This window comes from Topomyia yanbarensis, chromosome 2 (assembly GCF_030247195.1).
Source record: "Topomyia yanbarensis strain Yona2022 chromosome 2, ASM3024719v1, whole genome shotgun sequence".
Taxonomy (NCBI): Eukaryota; Metazoa; Arthropoda; class Insecta; order Diptera; family Culicidae; genus Topomyia; species Topomyia yanbarensis.
Window position 1 is genome coordinate 235714921 of NC_080671.1, and position 24379 is coordinate 235739299.

Genomic DNA, 24379 nt, shown 5'->3' on the forward strand with positions numbered 1-24379 from the left:
CAGGGCGTTTTTAAAGTGACCGTAGTATAACGTAGAGGCTTTAGGAAGATGATTTATTCAGCAGAATAAGATAGCAAAATTACCCAAAACATAAGAGCTGGCTGCCAGTCTATTTTCTACTTCTGCCGCAGTCAGACGTACAATCGAGCCAAGTGAACAACAGGCCTCTCGATCTAGTGTGCATTGTCTCGAGAACAAAGAAAATATCGGATTATTCTTGTCATCATGAGTAAAGTTGACGAAAAAGCTCTACTCCGACCCAACGCTGCGGTCGTTGACTTTAAATTTTGTTTAAAACGACCGAGTTTTAGTGAAGTGGAATACCTTCTGAAGGTAAAAATGCAACTTAGGCTTGCGGAAGTCTTGTACCTTCAGTACCATCATCTTCGCAATGTAGTGTTAATATCATTCAACACGTTAGCACAAGCCGAGCGTTTCGTTTTGAAGAACAATTTAAAACACGTGGTTGAAAGTGACAACGTTGGAATTAAGATTCCCGTATACATTGAGAATGATTATATAGATGTAAGGTTATATGACCTATCACCTCGTACCCCTCCTGAGCCAATTGCAAAATGCATGTCGCAATACGGAGAAGTAGAATCCGTTACACCTGATACTTGGAGAAACTTCTTCCCGGGTACACCTAACGGCGTTTTTGTAGTGAGGATGCGGGTTGAAAGGCCTATACCCTCCTACTTGGAAATAAAACTCAATACTAACGGAACTACAATTATGCAAACTACACTATGCACCCATGAGGGGCAAACTCCTACGTGCAAGTATTGTAATCAGACAGCTCATCATGGACAACCTTGCGCGGAAGATGCAGAGGAAAATGCATCTCAACCGATTGCCAACTCATCTACGGCAAACCAACCTAAAACAGAATTTTCAATACCAATGCCTGAACCACAAACGGTGGCCAAATTTGTGGCAGCTGTTCAGAGCATAATGACAACCGCAAAAGAATCATCCAGCACCCCAAAAGCAACTGTAAGCAACATCAGCAACGAATGCAGTAACAATGACGACGGATTTACACTGATCAACAATAAGTGCAAGAAGCAAGGGAGAACATCTGATCCCGGACACCAAGCCAGCTTCGACCGGGACGTGAAAAACAAGAGAGAATTAAATGACCCCCCTGACGCTGTTTGTCAACAGACCTCGCGAAAGAAGGTCTCCGCTCGCAATAAAAAGTTGCCCGCACGAGATCCAATTAATTAATTCTTGTTCGTATTTTTTATTTTTACATGTATTGTAAACGTATAAAAGATCCACGGCTCCGTTAAGCTACCGCTATGAGCCGTGTCAAATAAACGAATTAAAAAAAAAAAGAGCTGGCTGCCGAAGTGAATCCACACACATCATCACCTACAGAGGCAAGCAATATTGGAACGCAGCGAAATTCCTCACAATGAATTGATCTCGTTAGGTGAAATTCCAGGAAGTACAATTTTCATAGCACAATTTAGTCGACCGAAATTGTAGTCCTCAGTCGAGAGAGAGACTGATAGAGTAGCAGCAGCTAGGAATTTTCTTTCGAAAGCTAGCAGCGGTTTCGCGTATCCTGCGCTAAGTAGTGAGCATTAAGACAGATCTCCGAAGCATGTCAAGTGCTATCAGATGAGAAAAAACTCGCATCTATGACCAGTACGACAAGGACGGTCTTCTGACCAATGGTTCCGTTCGGTAATACCATAACACACGGCACCGGCGACACATATATTCACGACATACTAATTACTTATCCTTCCGAAAAAGTAAATAAATTGACTATGAAATTTATCATTCGCTGCCTAGTTATTTGGTGCCAATTTGAACAATACAGCAGATAGCTTTATTGCGGTGCCAAAATGATGGCTACTCGGGATGTAATATAAATTTACATATAATTTCTCCTCTCTGATATTCTACCAGAATGTATAATGCTCTGCATTATTATTATCACTCCAATCAAATCCTTCTTACTCCTTATTGTCAGTGCCGAGCGCTATTTTGCATTTGCCGGCTAAATCAACGACAATGCGATAATCGACGAAACTTTTGCTGTAATGGAACTTGAACACGAATCATAAATAATTGTTCCATTCGAAAGCGATAACCTTGTTGTCCTCATGTTTGCAGCTATCATACGCTGGTAGGCATTCTGACCAATGGAAACGTTCTTCGATATGGGCATTGAACGATCAAAATCATTTCAACAACTTATCATCGACCGAATTCGTTGCCTATAAAGTTCAGGTAAACTTCACCACCTAAAAATGAATAATCAATCGGATCATCTTGTTAGGAATTAACCCACGAGCAAACAAACAAATGTGTACAAATCCTTATCCATCATCCAGAAAGCAATCGTTTTATAGCCCAATGCTTGATCTTACGATTCAGCATATGCCACCGGGTTTTACATCCAGCGCCGATTGGTCAATGTATGAACCAGGTTACCATTGTTCCAATCCTAATCCCTCTTGAGTTGATATTCTTTCAAAGAGCATCGAAAGTATTCAAGTAATGTAAATTTTAAAAGTCCGTGTAAACAAGTCTTAGGTAAACAAGCACACCGAACTGTCAGAAAAGTGAGGTTATACATTTTCATACAATGCTCTATATTATTGACAGGTATATGAATGAATCATTTCAGCATCAGTGATGCCAGGTCTATTTAAACAATAGCCTGCAGTAAAAATATAAAAGTCTGCCGAATGCTATAAAAATCTTCAATAAATGCGACGTAGAAATGTAGTATGTATATAATTTAAATGATCAAAAATGTTGAAGGCTGGTGTATAAATTGGCTGGCATAGGCTTTGTTCTGCTAAATATTTGTAATCTGCAAAAGATCTGCAGTGAAAATGCAAAATCTGCAGATTTACTAATATATATGCAGATCTGGCATCCTTTTAGTATTCCCCACAGGAAGTTCATCCAAATGGTGTAAAAATATGGGGAAACAAGGCAAGATAGGTATTCAGAATATGGGGTTAAATGAACAGCTTGCACTATTTTTGATTTTTTCAATAGTAAGAGGTACCAAATCATCGGGGCAATAGGCAGTAACGAATTGGGGATAAAAAAGGAAGCATCCTATCATATAAAATTTTTTGACGAGAAAGGTCTATTGCCTCCGAGTTGGACATCGATCGACAGAATGCAACTGCGAAAAAACGTGTTTGAAATGCAAAATGAAACATCATACCATGCTGCACGATGAAACTTTGAAACAGAATCTAACAGAGCAGGAAAATTGTGTGAGTCGTCCAAACAACACGTCGATGGTGCCCAGACCAATCAATGAGTCTTCTTCGACCAGCAGCGAACAATCCCGTAGTAAGCTTGCGTGTAACCATTCCCAGGCAATTAAAACTGTCATGCTTCTTACGGCTGTCGTCAATGTGCGAGATCGCAATGGAAGTGTTCTTCCTTGTCGAACCTTGCTGGATAACGGTTCCCAGGTAAATTTGATATCAGAATCAATGGTGAACCGTTTGGGTCTGGAACGAAAGCCAGTATGTATTCCTATTACTGGTATAGGGTCATCCAAAACATATGCCAGAGACATCATCCTCGCGGAAGTGCGATCCAGAATCAACAATTTCACCATGGAGATAGAATGCTTGGTCGTTCCCAAAGTAACTGGAATTATTCCCACAACAAAAATCGATACATCATCTTGGCCGATACCAGCAGATTTTCAAATGGCAGATCCGCAATTCAACATACCAAACCACATTGATATGCTAATTGGTGTATCCAAATTCTTTCGTTTACTAAAATCGGGATTCTTTCAAATAGCCGACGACTTGCCGGACCTTCAAGAGACCCACTTTGGGTGGGTAGTCGCTGGTGATGTAAGAGATTCCTTTTCTGGTCAGCAGTTTGCGCATTCTGTAACGATTGATCAAATCCATGAAACAATCCAACGATTCTGGGCGCTGGAGGAAGTGCAACCAGAATCATCCTTCGATAGCGAACAGGAAGAGTGTGAAGCATTATTCCGGTCCACTCATCAAAGAGACAATTCGGGGAAGTACATCGTAGAACTTCCATTTCGTGAGTCAGTAACCGAGATTGGCGATAATCGTTCGCTGGCTCTACGACGATTTTTATCTCTGGAAAGGCGTCTAAAAAAGATCCAGAATTGAAGTCGGAGTACACAAAGTTCATCGAAGAATATGAAGCAATGGGGCATTGCAAGGAAATCAACGAGCGCAATGATTTACCTGACCAACGTGTTTACTACATACCGCTTCACGCTATCATACGTCCATCGAGCACCAGTACCAAACTAAGGGTGGTATTCGATGCATCGGCGAAATCGCACCCATCACAAATTTCGCTAAATGAAGCATTGAAAGTTGGACCTACTGTGCAAAGTGACCTCTTCGAGATTCACATCCGATTTCGCCAGCACAGGGTGGTTTTCACGGCCGATGTAACAAAAATGTACCGGCAAATCTGGATTGCGCCGTTCCAGACGTGCTTTCTTCGAATTTTTTGGAGAACCAACTCAGCTGACCCTCTGCGCGTACTTGAATTGACAACCGTCACGTATGGTACTGCGTCCGCTCCATTTCTAGCTACACGATGCTTGGTTCAGCTTTGTGAAGATGAAGGTGCAAAGTTTCCAATGGCAGCTCAAATTATTCTAGAAGATTGTTACGTTGACGACATCCTATCTGGAACCGACAGTTCTGAAAAGGCTATTGATTGCATCAACCAAATACAAGGCTTACTACGATGTGGAGGATTTCCTGTTCATAAGTGGTGCTGCAACGATCCGACTGTATTACAACACATTCCTGATTGCGATCGTGAGAAACTAGTATATCTCGATCCATCATCCGATGATGGAGTGATTAAAGCGCTGGGAATAATTTGGAGTCACGGAGAAGATGAATTCCGATTTCAAGCCATTCAATATACTGAACAAAACATCACAAAGCGTCGTGTGCTGTCCAAAATAGGAAAACTGTTCGATCCACTAGGACTCCTATCACCGGTAATAGTGATTGCAAAACTGTTAATGCAGCAGCTGTGGGCTGCTGGTGTTTCTTGGGATGATAACCTCAATGGAGATTTGCTTTCTTCCTGGCTACAATTTCAGCGATCTCCGCCGGAAGTAAGAAATATTGCAATACCACGTAACGTTTTTCTCTCAGAATCCATTGCTCTCGAAGTCCATGGATTTTGTGACGCTTCGACTGTGGCTTATGGTGCTGCTGTATACGTTCGAAATATTTTTTCGAATAATACTGCTATTCTCAGGCTTTGGTGCAGTAAATCCAAAGTTGCTCCAATGAAAGAATTGAGTATTCCATGCAAGGAATTGCTCGCCGCCAGATTGCTTTCCAAGCTCATCGTCAAAGTTCTTCAAGCATCCAAACGTCAATTTCGAGAAGTAGTCCTTTGGTCAGACAATCAAATTGTGTTAGCCTGGCTCAAAAAACCGTTGGCCATGCTTCAAGTTTTTGTTCGCAATCGCGTAGCTGAAATTCTGCAAGAGACGGGAAGATTTCAATGGAAGTATGTGCCATCAAAGGACAACCCCGCAGATATTATATCACGTGGACAGTTTCCAGCAGCATTGAAAATCAACGATTTGTGGTGGAATGCTCCAGCATTTTTGCGAGTAGTGGACTATCAAATTGAAACACCTGATGAGTTACCAGATAGTCACATTCCTGAGTTAAAGCAGAGTAAAATTGTTGTAGCCGTCGCTTACAATCAAGATGAGCTGCAATTATGTTCCAAATTTAGCTCATTTCGTAAAATGCAAACGAGTCGTTGTATATGTTCTACGTTTCATCAGTAACTGCAAAAAGAACGATAGCCGACAGCGAAAGTATCAGCCCTATCTTACTATCGAAGAACTCCGATTGGCACTAAATCTCATTCTCAAGGTAGTACAACATGAGGTTTTGGCTGATGAAATAGTGCATATACAGAACGATGAACCAAGCAAACGTTTGAGCACATTAGCACCATTCTACAAGGATGGTCTCCTACGAGTAGGAGGTAGATTGCAGCAATCTAAGCTTCCGATCGATTGCCAACATCAGATAATTCTCCTTAAACATGCAATTAACGACAATATAATTCGAGCATACCACATTGAAAATCTTCATGTTGGGCCATCTATGCTACTAGCGACCTTGCGGACAAAATTTTGGTTACTTGATGGCCGGTGTTCCATCCGCAAGATAACAAGAACTTGTGTCACCTGTTTCCGTACCAGACCAAAGCAATCAAGTCAGCAAATGGGTCAACTACCCGCCTGTCGAGTTGTACCATCACACCCATTCGAGGTTACCGGCGTCGACTATGCGGGACCAATTCTGGTGAAATACGGCACCCGAAAACCGCAAATTAAAAAAGCTTATTTTGCAGTCTTTGTTTGCATGACAACGAAAGCCATCCACCTAGAGCTAGTGTCGGATATGACAACTGCAGCATTTTTAGCAGCTCTTCATCGTTTCGTCAGTCGGAGAGGATTACCACGAGAGATCCATTCCGATAATGGATCCAACTTCAAAGGAGCAAGGTCTGAACTTCATGAGCTGTTTCTACTGTTTAATGACCGAACCACCGTCAGTCAGATCGCCGAGTATTGTCAACCGAGAGAGATATCTCGGAATTTCATTCCTCCTGAAGCTCCCAACTTTGGTGGCCTTTGGGAGGCAGCAGTCAAGAGTACCAAGTATCATCTAAAGCGTACCTTGAAAAACGCTTTGCTTACCTTTGAGGAGTACGCAACAGTCTTAAGCCAAGTGGAAACTGTATTGAACTCTAGACCGTTATTTACACAGTCAACAAACCCAAATGATCCAGAGGTTCTAACACCGGGTCATTTTTTGATTGGTCGACCACTGGTTGCAGTCCCACAGCCGTCTTCCGAGGGAGTAGCTATCAATAGACTATCACGATGGCAATATTTGCAACGATTACGAGATGATTTCTGGAAGGTATGGAGGCGAGACTACCTTTTAGGCCTTCAACCAAGAGGAAAGAACCGTAATTCTTCTCCGAACGTTCAACCTGGAATGGTGGTAATTTTAGAAGACAAAGATTCTCCACCTCAATCCTACAAACTTGGACGCGTAATGCGAACTTATCCTGGACCGGATGGGTTAGTGAGAACTGCCGACATTAAGTTAGGAGATTCGATTTTGAGACGTCCCACATCGAAGCTATCCATTCTTCCGATTGAGGACAACCGATTTGCTCATCCTGAACATCAAAATAATTCTGGGAGTTCATCCCAGCCCGGGGGAATATGTTAGTGCCTCAAACGCTAATCAACGGTAGGCAAGTTAATATACTAGTAAAATCGCGCAGCATCACAAACGATCAAGAACATTCCCGCATTATATATTTTGCGCGTATGGTCATAACACATAGGTAAGCAAGCAGTAGTAGCAGCAATAGCAATAATAGCAGCAGCAGCAATACATGATATGCGGTATTGCATCATCGTCAACAAGCGTGAACGAGCCAAATATACAATCACTCGATGCGGAAAGGAGACGAAAAACAATTGATGTGTGACATGGCATCGACAAGCATCGCGGATGAGCCGCGCGTTTCTAGAACGTGTGGCTTGTAATATAAATACGCGCGTTCTGCGCATCGCAGTGAAGTATAAAACAGTGCTTTCCATTCTAATAAATCACATCCAGTTGCAAGTGGTTTTCCAACATACAGTCCGCTAAAGTTGTTTGCGGTTTGTTTTGAGTGGTCCATCCAAGAGTTTTATTTGTCTGCGGACAAGTGTAAACATAGCCAGCCACCAACAGCAAGCTGCAAATTTTCTACACCAAGGGCCACCCCTAGGCCCAAACAGCTGGCTATCTATCAACAACTGAAGCTGGCACATCCCAGCACCCGTGGATCCAGGTAATTGAGAACATGCTTCGAAATCGTCCAATCAAGCTGTTTTGGATTCGGTAATGAAGAGACAGATCGACTCGCTGAAGGAGCCAGGGGCATTGCTCCATTGAATATATCTACCCCGAGTGCAGACGCCGTCAACCAAATCAAAACAGTCATCCGAAACCAATGGTTCAATTGGTAGTCAGCGTCCACTGAAGTCAAGCTTCGTGAAATAAAATTTGAGACGATGCAGTGGACTGACAGCGAGATCTCGGCTAATTAGCGTATACTTACCCGACTCCGAATTGGACATACCCGGCTAACACACGACTTTCTGTTGAAAAACGAAGCCCCACCAGTATGCGACTGCTGCAGGGCAACCGTTGACCATCCACTGCAGGAGGTACGACGAAGTTAGAAGGATGCACAACATCGATACGACGAATTTGCGAGTGGCTCTAGGCAACGACGGAGAGAACGAAAAGAACATGCTAAGATTTCTAAAGGAAGCAACTTTGTATAAAATGTTGTAGCGTTGACATAATTTTTAAAAAAGATTTGCAATGGCCTTACGCAATGGCTGTCAGCAGAAACCGATTGCTTGAGCATACTTCCAATAACAAATGCACGCGGAAAATGGATTCCTGTGTACGATTTCAGTTCAACGTGGAATATCCTCTTAAAGGTCTCTACTCCGAAGTTTCGATCATAATGACAAACGGGTAAGATGCTGAACGAAAATTCGACAGTATCGTCTTCGATCGACTTCTCCGTTAATCTAATCACTAAAGTAAGCTCCCGATGTGTTCTCAAATTATCATTCTTGTTTAATTTGAGATATGCCAGGTTCGTCCATTCTATGTACCAATCGGTTGTAGAGTATCACACAAATTGTTCCGTTTCTACATGCTTGGTTGATCAGATTAATCATGATGTTGTTGAATTTGCGATATATTGCAGAACAGTGACCCCAACGATTTTAACGGTATACCCAGGGAACATAGCATTATACTTCCTGAGCAGCGTTCGCTAGATCGAAGCAATAACGTTGACAGTAGCAAAATTTGGTAAGCTTATTACTACAAGGTGGAGTGGTTGAACTGGCTGCTATTCCTCCTGCGATAGAACCATTAACATCTACTGAAATAGGAGTACGGTTCCATTATTGCTGTAAAGTTCTGCTTAAAGTCTTTATTGTTGCCTTGTGTATGATCCTTATACCTAGCTCACGATACAATCTATGCTGGCTACCGGCGGCGGTTTGCATCGCAAAATTCATATATTGGGTTCTTCAAATCTAGTTTTCGATGAGTCCAAAAGTGATCACCATTTTGTACGGAATAGTGGCGTATTTAATTTGTATTTGGTGTTACACTCGACCGATTGCTCAACTTTAAAGCGCATTGTAAAATGACGAAGAAGGTGTGCGAATCCGGGCTACGTATCCTGAAGATGATCGGTGCCAAGTAACCTCGTGGTCTGTTACTGCAGTCCCGAGCAAATTATCATGGGTTCAAACACCATACATCCCCTTAAAAACTCCATAAATATGGTTCGTTCCAAATTTCACAACCATAAAAAACACCATAAAATGGTCTCAATAGCCCATAGATATACCAAAATATGGTATTTACGTGGGATCTAATGAACCATGGTGGTGTTTTAATGGATTTATCCCATTACAAACACTATCAAAATAACATATAGTGGAGGTGAATTTGGACCATGAGCATGGGGGTGTTATGGGCTTCTCGTTTGTTCGGGAATCGGGTCTCGACTGCTCCATGGCATGGGACTCGTAAGCAGGCGAGAAGATGCCGTCATCCAAACTCTCGCACATGCATACAACAGGATAATAAGATTAGCATCCAGAGCATATGTCACGAGCCCAATCCTAGCCATTATGGCTGAAGCAAGTACTTTGCCGTTCGATCTACTCGTTCTCTAAAGCATTGCACGATTGGCAATCTACATAATGGAAAAAGCAAGGAGAATGTTGATCTTCCCTTGGTGCATCGAGCTTCCGTTCGTTTGACAGAGGTAGTCGGAGCGCCCCTTCCCAATATTTGTCCTCGCACTCGGTGAACCGCTCGAAAGTGGTATGAATTCAAACCCCAGATCGTACGGGACGTAAAGAAGCACCTGAAAGCTGGAGACCAGTTGCTAAAGTGTTCCTGACAGATCATTACAGTCGCTAAATTGTCGCCTATACCGATGGTTCCAAAGACGATAACACAGTATGCGCGGGAGTATTTGGGAAACACTTTCAGAGACCTTCTAATAATGTCAGATTCGGCTGGCTATCTATCAACAACTGAAGCTGGCACATCCCAGCACCCGTGGATCCAGGAAATTGAGAACATGCTTCGAAATCGTCCAATCAAGCTGTTTTGGATTCGGTAATGAAGAGACAGATCGACTCGCTGAAGAAGCCAGGGGCATTGCTCCATTGAATATATCTACCCCGAGTGCAGACGCCGTCAACCAAATCAAAACAGTCATCCGAAACCAATGGTTCAATTGGTAGTCAGCGTCCACTGAAGTCAAGCTTCGTGAAATAAAATTTGAGACGATGCAGTGGACTGACAGCGAGATCTCGGCTAATTAGCGTATACTTACCCGACTCCGAATTGGACATACCCGGCTAACACACGACTTTCTGTTGAAAAACGAAGCCCCACCAGTATGCGACTGCTGCAGGGCAACCGTTGACCATCCACTGCAGGAGGTACGACGAAGTTAGAAGGATGCACAACATCGATACGACGAATTTGCGAGTGGCTCTAGGCAACGACGGAGAGAACGAAAAGAACATGCTAAGATTTCTAAAGGAAGCAACTTTGTATAAAATGTTGTAGCGTTTTTTGTTCCTATTGAATTTTGAATTGTATTTTATACCCCATTGTTAAATACCAAAACAAAAATCCTTCCGACATGAATGCACCTCGTCGATGTAAAATATTGTTAATTAACAACATCAAATTTAATTATTTAGTTTATTTTATTTATTAGATTTATTTTATTTACTCGACACATTTGATCGTTTAATTAATTTAATTAACTTTGTTAATGCTCTTCGTTTTAAATATGTTATGCATTACTTTTTCAAATAGATATTAATGAATGTGCTGCATCGCCTTGTGATTTTGGATCTACCGATTGTGTGAATACACCCGGATCATTCTATTGTCAGTGCAAAGTCGGATTTGCGCCAACAACAGAATGCAGACCAGTCGGTGATCTGGGACTAGCTACTGGAGGAATAGCCGACAATAGTATAACTGTATCCTCAACCGAACATGGATATAATACAACGGTAAGTTGTTCGACGTAATTCCCTTGCATATCAATAATCAAATCTTATTTCAGATGCTGAGATTAAATTCAGCCGGTTGGTGCGGCAATTCGATGGATCCAGGTTCAAACTGGGTGATGATTGATTTAAAAGCTCCAACTATAATTAGAGGGTTCCGAACTATGTCGGTTCAGAGATTTGATGGTAGTTTAGCATATACGTCTGCTATTCGTATTCAGTATACTAATGATATTACTGATGCTTTCAAAGATTATGCTAATCCAGACGGAACAGCAGTAGAATTTAGAATTCTCGAACCAACACTATCGATCCTTAACTTACCAATCCCTATTGAAGCACGCTATATAACATTTAGAATACAAGATTTCGTGGTTGCTCCCTGCCTAAAGTTGGAGGCAATGGGATGTACTCGTGTTGATTGTATTGATATTAATGAATGCGTAACCAAAAACGGTGGCTGTCGCCAAAAATGTAACAATTCACCCGGCTCCTACTCATGTAGTTGTAATACTGGATATGAACTATTCACGAAAAATGGCACAGCTGGGTAAGTAATACTAACCTTGCCCCAATTTCTATTTGAACAAATTATTTGTTTTGGTAGGTTTTTTATTGAAAACTCCGAAACAGGCGAACGAGATGGTGATGTTTATCAGCGCAATAAAACGTGTGTGCCACTAATGTGTCCTCTTTTAAAAGCACCAGAGAACGGGAAATTGTTGACCGATAAGACTAATCATCACTTTGGGGATATCGTACAATTTCAGTGCAATTTCGGATATGTTATGTCTGGAAGTACCACCATACTTTGCATGTCGACGGGAGAATGGAACACTACCGTTCCGGAGTGCATCTGTAAGTAATTATAGATTTGTAGTGCACATATTAGTTATTCAAATAACTTAACTTGTTGTTTTCAGATGCTAAATGTGTTTCTTTGCCCGATGATAAAAATGAAGGATTATCAGTGGTGCGACAAAACAAAGACAGTGTTCTTGTCCCTTTTCGAGAAAACGTAACACTAACTTGTAATTCTGTGGGTCGAAAACTCAGAAACTCTGTCTCAGCTGGTTTCAGGCAATGTGTGTATGACCCTAAACCTGGTTATCCTGATTACTGGTTATCTGGTTCTACTCCATCTTGTCCACGTGTTGATTGCGGAGAACCAATACCGACACCAGGAGCAGAATATGGAAAAAAAAGAGATACGAGACACCAGAGTTCATTCTATTTTGGCTGTCAAAATACATTCAAACTAGCAGGACAAAGCTCCAGGAACGATAATGTTGTTAGATGCATGGAGGACGCTATCTGGGACTTTGGAGACTTGCGATGCGAGGGTCCAGTTTGTGAAGACCCTGGTAGACCTGATGATGGATATCAAATAACTAAAAGTTATGAGCACGGATCAGAAACTTTATTTGGTTGCTCAAGACCTGGATATATACTAATAAATCCTCGACCAATAACATGCATTAGAGAACCGGAATGTGAGGTTATTAAGCCTTTGGGACTGTCGTCAGGACGAATTCCCGACAGTGCCATCAACGCTACCTCTGAGCGACCTAATTACGAAGCCAAAAATATTCGTCTGAATTCAGTAACTGGATGGTGTGGTAGACAAGAAGCGTTCACCTATGTGAGTGTCGATTTGGGAGAAATTAGTCGTATCAAGGCGATTCTAGTTAAAGGAGTAGTGACGAATGATATTGTTGGAAGGCCCACAGAAATTAGGTTTTTCTATAAGCAAGCAGATAATGAAAATTATGTAGTATACTTCCCTAATTTCAATTTAACGATGCGAGATCCCGGAAACTACGGAGAGTTGGCTATGATTACGCTACCAAAACATGTTCAGGCGCGGTTTGTAATTCTCGGCATCGTGAGCTATATGGATAATGCATGCCTTAAGTTTGAATTGATGGGATGTTCAGAGCCAACAACAGAACCGATATTGGGATACGATTATGGATACTCACCCTGTGTAGATAACGAACCGCCAGTGTTCCAAAATTGCCCACAGCAGCCAATCATAGTGAAACGTGATCCAAATGGAGCCATTATTCCCGTCAATTTTACAGAACCTGTTGCTATCGATAACTCTGGATCCATTGCTAGATTGGAAATAAGACCACCAAGTTTCAAAACACCGTCATACCTGTTCCAAGACACAATCGTTAAATACGTTGCGTTTGACTACGACGGAAATGTAGCCATTTGTGAAATAAATATTACCGTACCTGACATCACCCCACCTTCCCTAAGTTGTCCACAAAGCTTTGTAATTGAGTTGCTCGATAAGCAAGATAGTTATCTAGTAAACTTCAACGAAACCTCAAAACGCACAAAAGTCTCGGATAATTCTGGTGATGTATCCATAGAGTATATTCCGACAAGCGCGATTATTCCAATAGGCGAGTTTCAGAATGTAACCGTAGTTGCAACTGATCGATTCAATAACAAAGCTACATGCTATTTTCAAGTGTCGGTGCAAGCTACACAGTGTGTTGATTGGGACTTGCAACCTCCTACTCATGGTGAAATAAAATGCAAATCGGACGATAAAGGAGTCGAGTGTGTTGCTACATGTAAACCAGGCTTCCGATTTACTGACGGGGATCCCGTAAAGAAATTTTCATGCGAAACAAAGCGGCTATGGAAACCAACATCGATAGTTCCAGACTGTGTATCGGAAAATACTCAACAGGCTGACTATCATGTAACTGCTACAACAATTTATAGAGCAAATGGAGCTGTATCGGAGTCATGTTTACCACAGTATCAAGAATTGCTTAGCAAGTATTATTCAAATTTGAACAATATTTTATCACAACGTTGCTCGGCAGTAAATGTTAATATGAACGTATCATTTATCAAGTCGATTCCAAAACTTTTGGAAGAGAACAGGTTACAGATTGACTTTATTCTTTCAATCATTCCTGCCATTAAACAACCACAATTATACGATTTATGCGGCTCAACATTGCATCTGATTTTTGATCTAAGTGTTCCCTATGCCAGTGCCGTGATTGAACCCATCTCAAATGTATCTGCCATAGGCAATCAATGTCCTCCTCTAAGAGCACTGAAAAGTTCAATAACACGTGGATTCACGTGCTCTGCCGGTGAAGTACTTAATATGGATACCAATGATGTACCCAGATGTTTACACTGTTCAGCTGGTACATATGCTGGGGTGAACCAGAAAACATGCACTCCTTGCTCTAAAGGGTACTTTCAAAACAGAGAGCGACAGGAGTCATGTCAAAAATGCCCCGCTGGAACGTACACCAAAGAGGATGGATCAAAGAGTATAAATGCTTGTATACCAGTTTGTGGTTACGGAACCTACTCACCAACTGGGTTGGTTCCGTGCCTAGAGTGTCCTATCAATTCCTTCTCCAGTGAGCCTCCTACGGGCGGATTCAAAGATTGTCAAGTCTGCCCAATCAACACGTTTTCATTCCAACCAGCCACTCAATCCATAGATCAATGTCGAAAGAAATGCCTACCTGGCCAATACTCACCGACAGGACTTGAACCGTGCTCGCCATGCCCAAAGAATTTCTATCAGAACCTGGAAGGTATGTTGACTTGCAGCGAATGTCCTACTGGAATGAAAACAGATGGAATCGGCACAATAGGGCGGGAGGATTGTAGACCTGTCATGTGCAACGAAAACTCCTGCCAACATGGTGGATTATGTATCCCAATGGGTCATGAAGTGCAGTGTTTCTGTCCTGCTGGATTTTCTGGACGAAGGTGTGAGATAGATATAGATGAGTGCACTTCACAGCCTTGCTACAATAGAGGTACATGTCGGGATTTACCCCAAGGTTACAAATGTATTTGTGCTCAAGGTTATTCCGGAAATAATTGTCAAGAAGAAATGAGTGATTGCGTCAACAACACATGTCCTTCACGGGCCATGTGCAAAGACGAGCCTGGACACAACAACTATACTTGTTTATGCCGCAGTGGTTATACTGGTGATGAATGCGATATAACAATAAATCCATGCGCGGCAAATGATAATCCGTGTCAAAATGGTGCAACCTGTGTTGCACTTCAGCAAGGTCGTTTCAAATGTGAATGTCCACTCGGTTGGGAAGGTCAGCTATGTGAAATTAACACCGATGACTGCACCGAGTTGCCTTGTCTTTTGGGAGCCAACTGCACTGATCTGATCAACGATTTTAGTTGTTCTTGTCCTCCTGGGTTTACGGGCAAACGATGTCAAGAGAAAATCGACTTATGTCTATCTGAGCCCTGCAATCACGGTATATGTGTAGACCGATTCTTTTATCACGAGTGTGTGTGCTTACCAGGTTGGACTGGAGAATCTTGTGATGTCAACATTAATGATTGTAATAGCGACCCATGCCAACACAATAGTGACTGTATCGATTTACCTTCTGGTTTTCAATGCAATTGTGAACCAGGATATACCGGGAAACTGTGTCAGCACTCTATTGATGATTGTTCAAGCGAGCCATGTCAAAACGGAGCGTCTTGCAGCGATCAGCTGGATGGCTTTCGATGCAAGTGTAAACCAGGATTTGTCGGTTCACAGTGTGAAACGGAGATTGACGAGTGTCTCAGTAACCCGTGTAATCCAACTGGAACCGAAGGTTGCATCGATAAAGATAACACTTTTGTTTGTTTGTGTAGGGATGGTTTCACTGGAGTTTTATGTGAAACTGATATCGACGATTGTGACGTAACGCCATGTTTGAACGGAGGAACCTGTCGAGATCATATTGGAGTATATGAATGCGAATGTCTACCAGGCTGGAGCGGTTACCAATGTGAACAACTAGTCGTAACATGCGAACCGAAACATCCATGTAAAAATGACGCTCGATGTATTGATCTTTTTGAGGATTTCTTCTGCGTATGCCCAAGTGGCACAGACGGAAAGCAGTGTGAGACGGCTCCAGATAGATGTATTGGGAATCCCTGTATGAATGGAGGCCAATGTAAAGACTATGGATCTGGATTGAATTGTTCTTGCTCTACGGATTACGAGGGGATTGGTTGTCAGTACGAATACGATGCGTGCGAAGCGAAGGTTTGCAAAAATGGTGCAACATGCATAGATAATGGGACAGGTTACAAATGTGTATGTCCAGCTGGTTTCACGGGTGAACACTGCGATCAAGACATTGTTGATTGTAGAAACAATTCGTGTCCACTAGGGGCAACATGTATTGATCTTACAGAAGGATTCCACTGTAAGTGTCCATTTAATTTGACTGGAGAAGACTGCCGAAAAAGTAAGTATACACCTACAATTTACAGTAATTAACGAAAATTATTGATGTGGTTAGATCTAACTAATTTTAATGGCATTAGTTTAATAATTTTGAAAAAGAGATTTCTACCATGATGGCTCTGAAAACTGGTAGAGTGTACGTAATAAGAAGATTTTAACATGCGCGTGGAAGAAAAATATGCTTAGCACCGCTCTATGCATCGTATAAAACTTAAGCAGTGAACTGTACATTAAATGTTCTCTTTATATGAAAACATTTGTTAGCTTATTAACTTAACGTAGAAAAAAAATTTAAGCCCATTCGAAAAGCTTTATGACAGTTTACAGGATCTTTTTGCAAAGGAGTTGAAAAATTGATGTTGGCATATTCTTAATTTCTTTCTTAATTTTGATTATCATGTTTATTAGTTTTAGGTCGAAAATTATTGGCATATACACTCTGCTTCAAATTATCCCACAAATCCTCATTTGGACGCAGTTGTGGTACATTTGGAGTGTTATCAGCCTTTAGTACAAAAGGTATGCCATAATCCTCCAATGCGCCAAAACTTCTTTTTGGCATAATAGCTAGGTGCCAGATTAGGCGTTCGCTGCCATTTTGTTCACATGGTATCTCCTAGCGAGTCGAAATTAACACTGGAAGTTTTAAAATAAGTGTGCCTAGAGTATGACGTTTAGTATGGTGCCTCCCAGTCAAGGGCAAGTTGCTGGCTAACGGGGGATTATTTGCCAACTCGGAAGCGCTAATTGCTCTTCAATTTGCCAGCACATTGCTGGTAATCAGGGGGCTATTTTAAATGCAACATTTGGGCGATTTGCCGCTGTCATTTTTTTTCCATCCTACCCGCCCTTAAATCGCCCCCAGGGAGCGCGCCATTTAATCGCCCTTAATTGCCTGATATGAAAATAGCAAATAATACTTACTTTCGGATTCATTATCTACTCACATAAACTTACTATACTACTCCAGGTAATCACCACCAAACTAAAGGAAGAATCAATGCACAGTGGTCCGAATCCAGAATTTAGGATGACAAAAATATTTGCGACTAAACTATTGGTTCTAGAGATTTCACGTCTTTGAAACAAATGATCTGTGTGGATTGAGTCATCTTTTGAGTTGGGTGACATTAGGGTGGTTCTATTTTATTGTACGATCTGGAAATTGTTTTCGAAATAAGAAGAAGATGTCATATTTGTAACTTTAATGTTTTTAATTTTAAAGCTATTAGAATGTTGTGTGATAGGGTAACCCTAAAAATCATTTTTTTCATTATAACTGTTTAAATAATTTTTTTCCTTCAATAGCGTCTTCACAAAACTTTTAAAGCTTCTTAAGACGAATATTATTCATATAGACATATTTGAGATAGCTTATTTAGTTCAAAAGATATGAGCATTTTTAGCAAAAAAGCATAACGTTTTCAAATGTTGATATCTCAAAATGGTGCAAGTGAAATTGATTTCTTCTTTTTGCATTCAAAAGACCACAATTGATAGTATGTTTTAAGAAAAAATCTCAGAGATCATTTTTGTTTAACTCATTTTGTTTTAGTTTGAATATTGAGAATATTAGTACTATTTGTAGCATTAAAAGTAAAACGGTCAGTGTAACCTAGCAACTATTTTTAAAATAAAATCAAATAGATAAACAAAATCTCAAACAAAGCTGCCCGAGTATGGCGAAGGGCCCACTTAATTATTGTTTCCTATGTATTTCGTTCCGCCTAAGCCGTGGAAAACCTTCCCAGCACTACGTCATAGTATGGCGAAGGGTCCGCTGAATTATTGTTTTAGTAACAGCCGTGCTAGAATCCATCTAGGAAACGGAAAACCTTTCCAGCACCCTGCTCAAGTGTGGCAAAGGGCCCATGCATGCTGTTAATTGGCACGAGTAATCAAGATGCTTGCACCATCTGGAAAATCGTAGAAATCAGGAACAATATTTTACCATTTTTCAACGAGATCATAGGGTCCGAAGTAAGCAGCAATCTTTTTAATACATCTCCAATATTGGCAACGCTGCTGAATTTTCTTGAATGGTTTTCTCGAAACTTGCGGATAGACTTACTCCTCGTTTCTAATGCTTCAGTGAAGAGGCATTAGAAACGAGGAATATGTCTATCCGCAAGTTTCGTGAAAACCATAGAAGTACATAGAGTAGAATAGGGTCAAACAGGTACGGGGATACAATAAGTGTAGGGTATTATCTTTGCTATGTTGTTGCAGAGGTAGCTCGTATTGCGTGAATTAGATACACTGTAGAGAACATCGTTGATGACTTGCTTTTGAAAAAGATTCGGATATCAACATGAAACATACAATGGCCTACAAAAACTTGGGCGTTTATTTTTGCTTTGTTATTGATAACGGCGAGAATGATTCGCAATCGTTCCAAGAAATCTGCATTCAAACCCGTGATCTCCCAAACTGCATTCAGCAAAAACTTTTCTTGCCGTGTTGCCAACATTGGAATTGCCTCTTTCCTTCAACGATGTGCCGTCTTTCCAACACGCCATTTTGGTGTTTCCTTCTCAAGACGTCGTCATCGACCACCGATTCTTCACATTTCCTTTCGATCATGCCCATATGATCCTGCATAGCTCTAGTTTCCTGTTATCAGTTTATGAATGATTAAATTTTGAATACCTATCTGTTCTTCAATTTTCACATCTTTCGTTTCTCTTAGCCATAAATTTTCCAAAAATAGCTAACAAAGTTGATACTGTAAATTAAAATATGTGTGATTGGGCTGGCTAGCCAAACATCACACTGCGTTTTCCACTGTTCAGATGGATTGAAACACGACTACATTGGAAAAACAACTAAGTGGGCCCTTCGCCACACTCGGGCAGTTTTGTTTGAGATTTTGTTTATCTATTTGATTTTATTTTAAAAATAGTTGCTAGGTTACATTTAATACTACAAATAGTACTAATATTCTCAATATTCAAATTAAAATAAAATGAGTTAAACAAAAATATACTATCAATTATGATCTTTCGAATACAAAAAGAAGAAATCAATTTAACTTGCTCCATTTTGAGATATCAACATTTGAAAACGTTATGTTTTTTGCTAAAAATGCTCATAACTTTTGAACTAAATGAGCTATCTCAAATAGTTCTACATGAATAATATTCGTCTCAACAATCTCTAAAAGTTTTGTGAAGACGCTATTGAAGGAAAAAAAATATTTAAAAAGTTATAATGAAAAAACTGATTTTTGAGGGTTACCCTATCACTCAACATTCTAATAGCTGTAAAATTAAAACCATTAAAGCTACAAATATGACATCCTCTGCAAAGTTGTTTAGAAAAGGCTGTGCTATAATTTTGCGGAACACTTGATTGTTCTATCTCTTCTTATTTTGAAAATAATGACCAGATCGTTCAAAAAAATTAGGACCACCCTAATGTCACCCAACTCAAAAGATACCTCAATTTACACAGATCATTTGTTCCGAAGACATGAAATCTCTAGAACCAGTAGTTTGGTCACAAATGTTTTTGTCATCCTTAATTCTGGATTCGGACCACTGTGCAGTGGTGAAATTGGTATTGCACACCAAAACTTACAATCTGACATTCAATAAGACTTTAGGTCAGAGATCTTGTTCCACTATACTTACACACGATTCCAAAATTTCCCACATTAGTTGGCTAAATTAAGTGCACTAGACAAACAAAATACAAGCGAGAACACGCCAATTGTTTAAAAAACAATTTTAAGCTTAAGCCAAACATGAACCGCCATGTTTGAAAAACGCAAAAAATAACTAAGTCCATTTCAGTCGCAAGAAAATTTGTCTAAGTGTTGAAATTGCCTTTAAAGACATTATACATGCGAGCCACAACATAGCTCCTACGCCACACACACCCCTCTCCCCTGCCTAACCATGTATCTGACATGAGCAAATATAAAAATACGTTTTTCAACACACTAACCTTGCTGGTGTGCCATAAAACTGCTACTTAAGGAAGCTAGAACATTTTCCAATACAATCAATCCGAGTTTTTGACGGAATGCCATCTGTAGCTCCTATTTTGTGCGAAAAAATCACCCCTCTTCACTTGGGATTTCTTTTCGAAACACTCTTATTTTTCTTCTTCTTGTTTTCATTGCACTTTTTCAAATGCACTTTTTTCACACACCACTGCAAAAACATTCGCGAAACTTTAATTGTTTAGTAACGAAACTTCAAATTTTTTGCCAATGTGCAGATGACCAAAGGAAAATGTTCGTAAACTCTCATTTGTGCGTTTGAATTTTCACTTCAGATTTTAGTTTTTCTCAATGTAAACAAGCGAGTCGGTGCCTAGCAACGTGGCTTCCACATATCTTCACCTTAAATCGCATTCGCAAATTGCATTTGTTCCTAGGGACAATTAGCACAGGCGAGTTGAGTCAAACGTCAAACTATTTAAATCGCCTGACCATGTTTGACCGGGCCAAAGGCGTCCCGAATAGAAATGTACAGTAACAAAACCATGATTTTCACTGTGACAGTACAGTAATTTTTCAATAATTTACAGTAAGTTTTAGTGTTATGCTACAATACAAAAACAATCATCTTTAACGTTTTTACAGTAAATTTCAATGTAAAATAGACTTTTACAGTGGAAAAAGGGGGTGGTTATGTATCTTAACATTAAAAAAATCAATTTTTCTCCATGCATTTTTTCTCGAAAACAGTAAAATTTAATGTGAATGCACTATATCAGTTTTTTGCTGAACAGTGAAATTTATTGTTACATGAAATTTTATTGTAAATCTACTGTGAGAACTTGGCATCGAACAATGTTGAAACAGTAATAACTATAATATTTATTGTTTTATGATTGTTTGTAGGTAAAATGCTATTGTAAAATTCTATCCGGGGTTGTTTACTTAGACTAACAGCACCGGAGCGTGGGTAAAAGCGATTTGCTAACCGCCATCATAACACGACACCGCACCGGCGGTTCGTTAACAGGTTGGGAAATGGAAACTTATCGTTTCGGTTTATAGCAAGTGAGTATATTTGATAACTTCTTCCAACTGACGGCAACGTTGCTATTCGTAGAAAGGACGCAAAGCAAAGGAAAATGTAAAAAATAGGGTCTCGCGATGATTGAATTAAATAACACTTATTTAAAGTTTACTGAAATTACAACAGAATTATTGAAATTAAAAGTTTATTGTTGTTTTAATGAAAATATATTTTCAAACCTTGATTCACACCAATTATTTTGTCGTTTGATGCAATGAACAGTATTTGTTTGAATTCAATAACACATATTTATGATCATGCTGTATATTTACTGCGTGAAAGTAAAAATAAGTGCATCGAAGCAACTTGGATTGAACTGGTAGATATAGCATTATGTCAAGCTGTCATGATGTGTCCCAGGATCAGATTGATGGGTTAAATCAAAAAACTAAAAATCTGCATAGAATGTATGAGGAAACACTGCGAACAAATGGAACTGTGGAAAGTAAGATTCAAAAAGAAAGGCAATGCGTGAATTTTTCTTGTGCAAAAGTCTTTAATTCAGGTCCAATAGTAAGTGGAAGATAACGACCATAATGGTTTGCCACACACTCTGCAGCGCTTGGTTCAGAAAAGAATACCTAAAACGAACTTGGACGGACACAGATCACACCTGTTACATCATCACCATCTAGTTTCAAGCGGTGGTTCATCATATTTTCGGGGGATAATAAGATGTTGTGGTGTATAGTGAAATGTATGAACGTGAATGCACTACCATAATAATGTGTTGACTAAAAGCCATTTTTTTCATTGTACCAAAACAGTAGTTTAACAATAATTTATACTACAGTCTAATATGACATTACAATACAAAATCAATAAATTTTAACCTTTCTCCATAAAATTTCAAAATTCACTAATTTTGTGAAAAAGGAGATGGCGGGGTTGGACGGTAGTACATTATAAAAATTGATATTTTAATACTTTCAAACATGTCTTATATTGCTCATAGAAACAGTAACACGAAATGTTAATTAACTAATTTATTGTTGGACAATAAAATTGATTGTTGCAAGAAATTTTATTACAAATTTACTAGAAGAATTCCACGTCGAACAATGTAGAAATATTCTATGACTCAAGGATAATTACTTTTGTTAATTCGTTTCAATTGTTTTTGACTTACTCCGAGAATTTTATCCAAACTGTTGATACATGGATGTGGATTTGACGACCAATTTGGTAAGCAGCAAACGTCACGCTCAAAAATGTTCGAACGTTCGACTGTTTAATCTTCCTATGAATATGACCTGTGTCAGGCCATGATAAACGCCGGTGGATCCTTTGGCTCGGTCTATGCACAGACAAACAGACCTAAAAGACTGATTTGAGAAGTACATCGACCATATTCAAAGGAGCACATCTGAACATTACATTACCTTATGCTACCTACTGTCGCTTCAGCTCATCGCATCGCAAAAAGCGATGCATTTAACAGGCGAAGCTCTAGTAGAATTTCAAATTGTTTGCGTTAAAAGTGTTTACCATATTAAACTCTGGTTAGGAATTTTGCACTACCCCGCAGGACCATTGTTTGAAAGCAAGATTCCGTGTTGTAATTTGCCATACTGATAAATTGGAACCAAATTTATAATTTTAAACAGTAAGTGATAATTTGATTCCATCTTTGGAATTACCGTATCGATGACAAAATGTTGGATTAAATTGATACACTGTATCAATTTGCCACAAATTCGTGCGTATCAATTTGCCCCAGGGTACGCACTTAATGTTTATTTCTTGAAGTAGATGTAGTTGTAGTTAGTATTTCATTTCCAGTGATACAACCGATTCTAATTGGAAATGGTTGTGTTATTGGCGCCGGAATACTACAAGTTAAGCTCAGCCGGAATGTTGGCTGGTTCTAATTTGCATTCCGGCTTTAGTGACACATTTTAGTTATAATCGGTTTTATCAATGGAGCCGGAATATGGACTAAAACCAGCCAGAATTCCGGCTCATTTTCGATTGAACTTTACTGGGTGTACGAAAAGTCCGTATACCGATTACTAGAAGTCTGTTGGCCGATAGTAGCGCCGGCTAGCGGCTACTTGTTGCTTGCTGATGTCCGGAGAAACTATTGTTGGCTTAGCGCAGTTCATAGCTGTCACGAAAGAGATGGCAATACTCCTTTTGTTCACGAGCATTAGATGTGTTTGGTGAATATTGGTTTGGAACTCCCCCTCAACGTGAATTTTGATAATTGTCTTTTAAGCACAAAGCTCGGATCTATATTGGGAACGTGCCATTTGAGCCAACCACTACTGATTCCTGATTCTAGTTCTAAGTTAGACGAGATGTGATGACTATATCAACGTAATCAACCTCGTGTATCAACCTCGGAAAACAACGCAGTTTACTTCAGCAAGTTAATATCATTATTGAAGCCACGCATAAAATGCTACCACTTCATTATTTTTGTTTTACTGTATACTATTCTGCCCAAGTTGTACAGTAATGTTTCCATTTCGAGTGGGTACAGTCCAGCGTACCAAGTATTCCTGAATAAGCCCACTACTCTGCGATTCAAAATCGCCTTTGAAAATTCTTAAAACGCAGATATATTTACCCAACTATACTCTGCAATATTACCACAGATGACGGACATTTGGGCTAAAAATTTATGTAAAAATCTGTCTAAACATCTATTATCTGGGGTATAGCAGGATTTTCACATAGATTAAGGCGCAAATTTTCTCTCATGCGAATATATTTTACTGTAGTGTCCGAAGGACGTATGTCAGATGGCTTTCACATAATTTAGTAAAACCCTGCTTTCTCTGGCTTTTTATTATAGTATTGTCTCCTCTTCAAAGGCTTCGAAATATAAAAAACGAAAGTCTTCGAAACCAATCGTTCGTGAAAACTGGTTCCGCA

General features: G+C 39.9%; 1 protein-coding gene across 1 annotated transcript in view; it reads left to right on the forward strand.

Moving 5' to 3' along the window:
- Nucleotides 1-24379, forward strand: part of LOC131682967 (uncharacterized) — a 646631-nt gene that overhangs the window by 212885 nt on the left and 409367 nt on the right. The window contains exons 9-12 of the mRNA XM_058964798.1: nucleotides 10989-11191; nucleotides 11245-11738; nucleotides 11796-12046; nucleotides 12112-16467. Coding sequence (XP_058820781.1) covers nucleotides 10989-11191; nucleotides 11245-11738; nucleotides 11796-12046; nucleotides 12112-16467 — 5304 coding nt within the window. The remainder of the gene's footprint in view (nucleotides 1-10988; nucleotides 11192-11244; nucleotides 11739-11795; nucleotides 12047-12111; nucleotides 16468-24379) is intronic.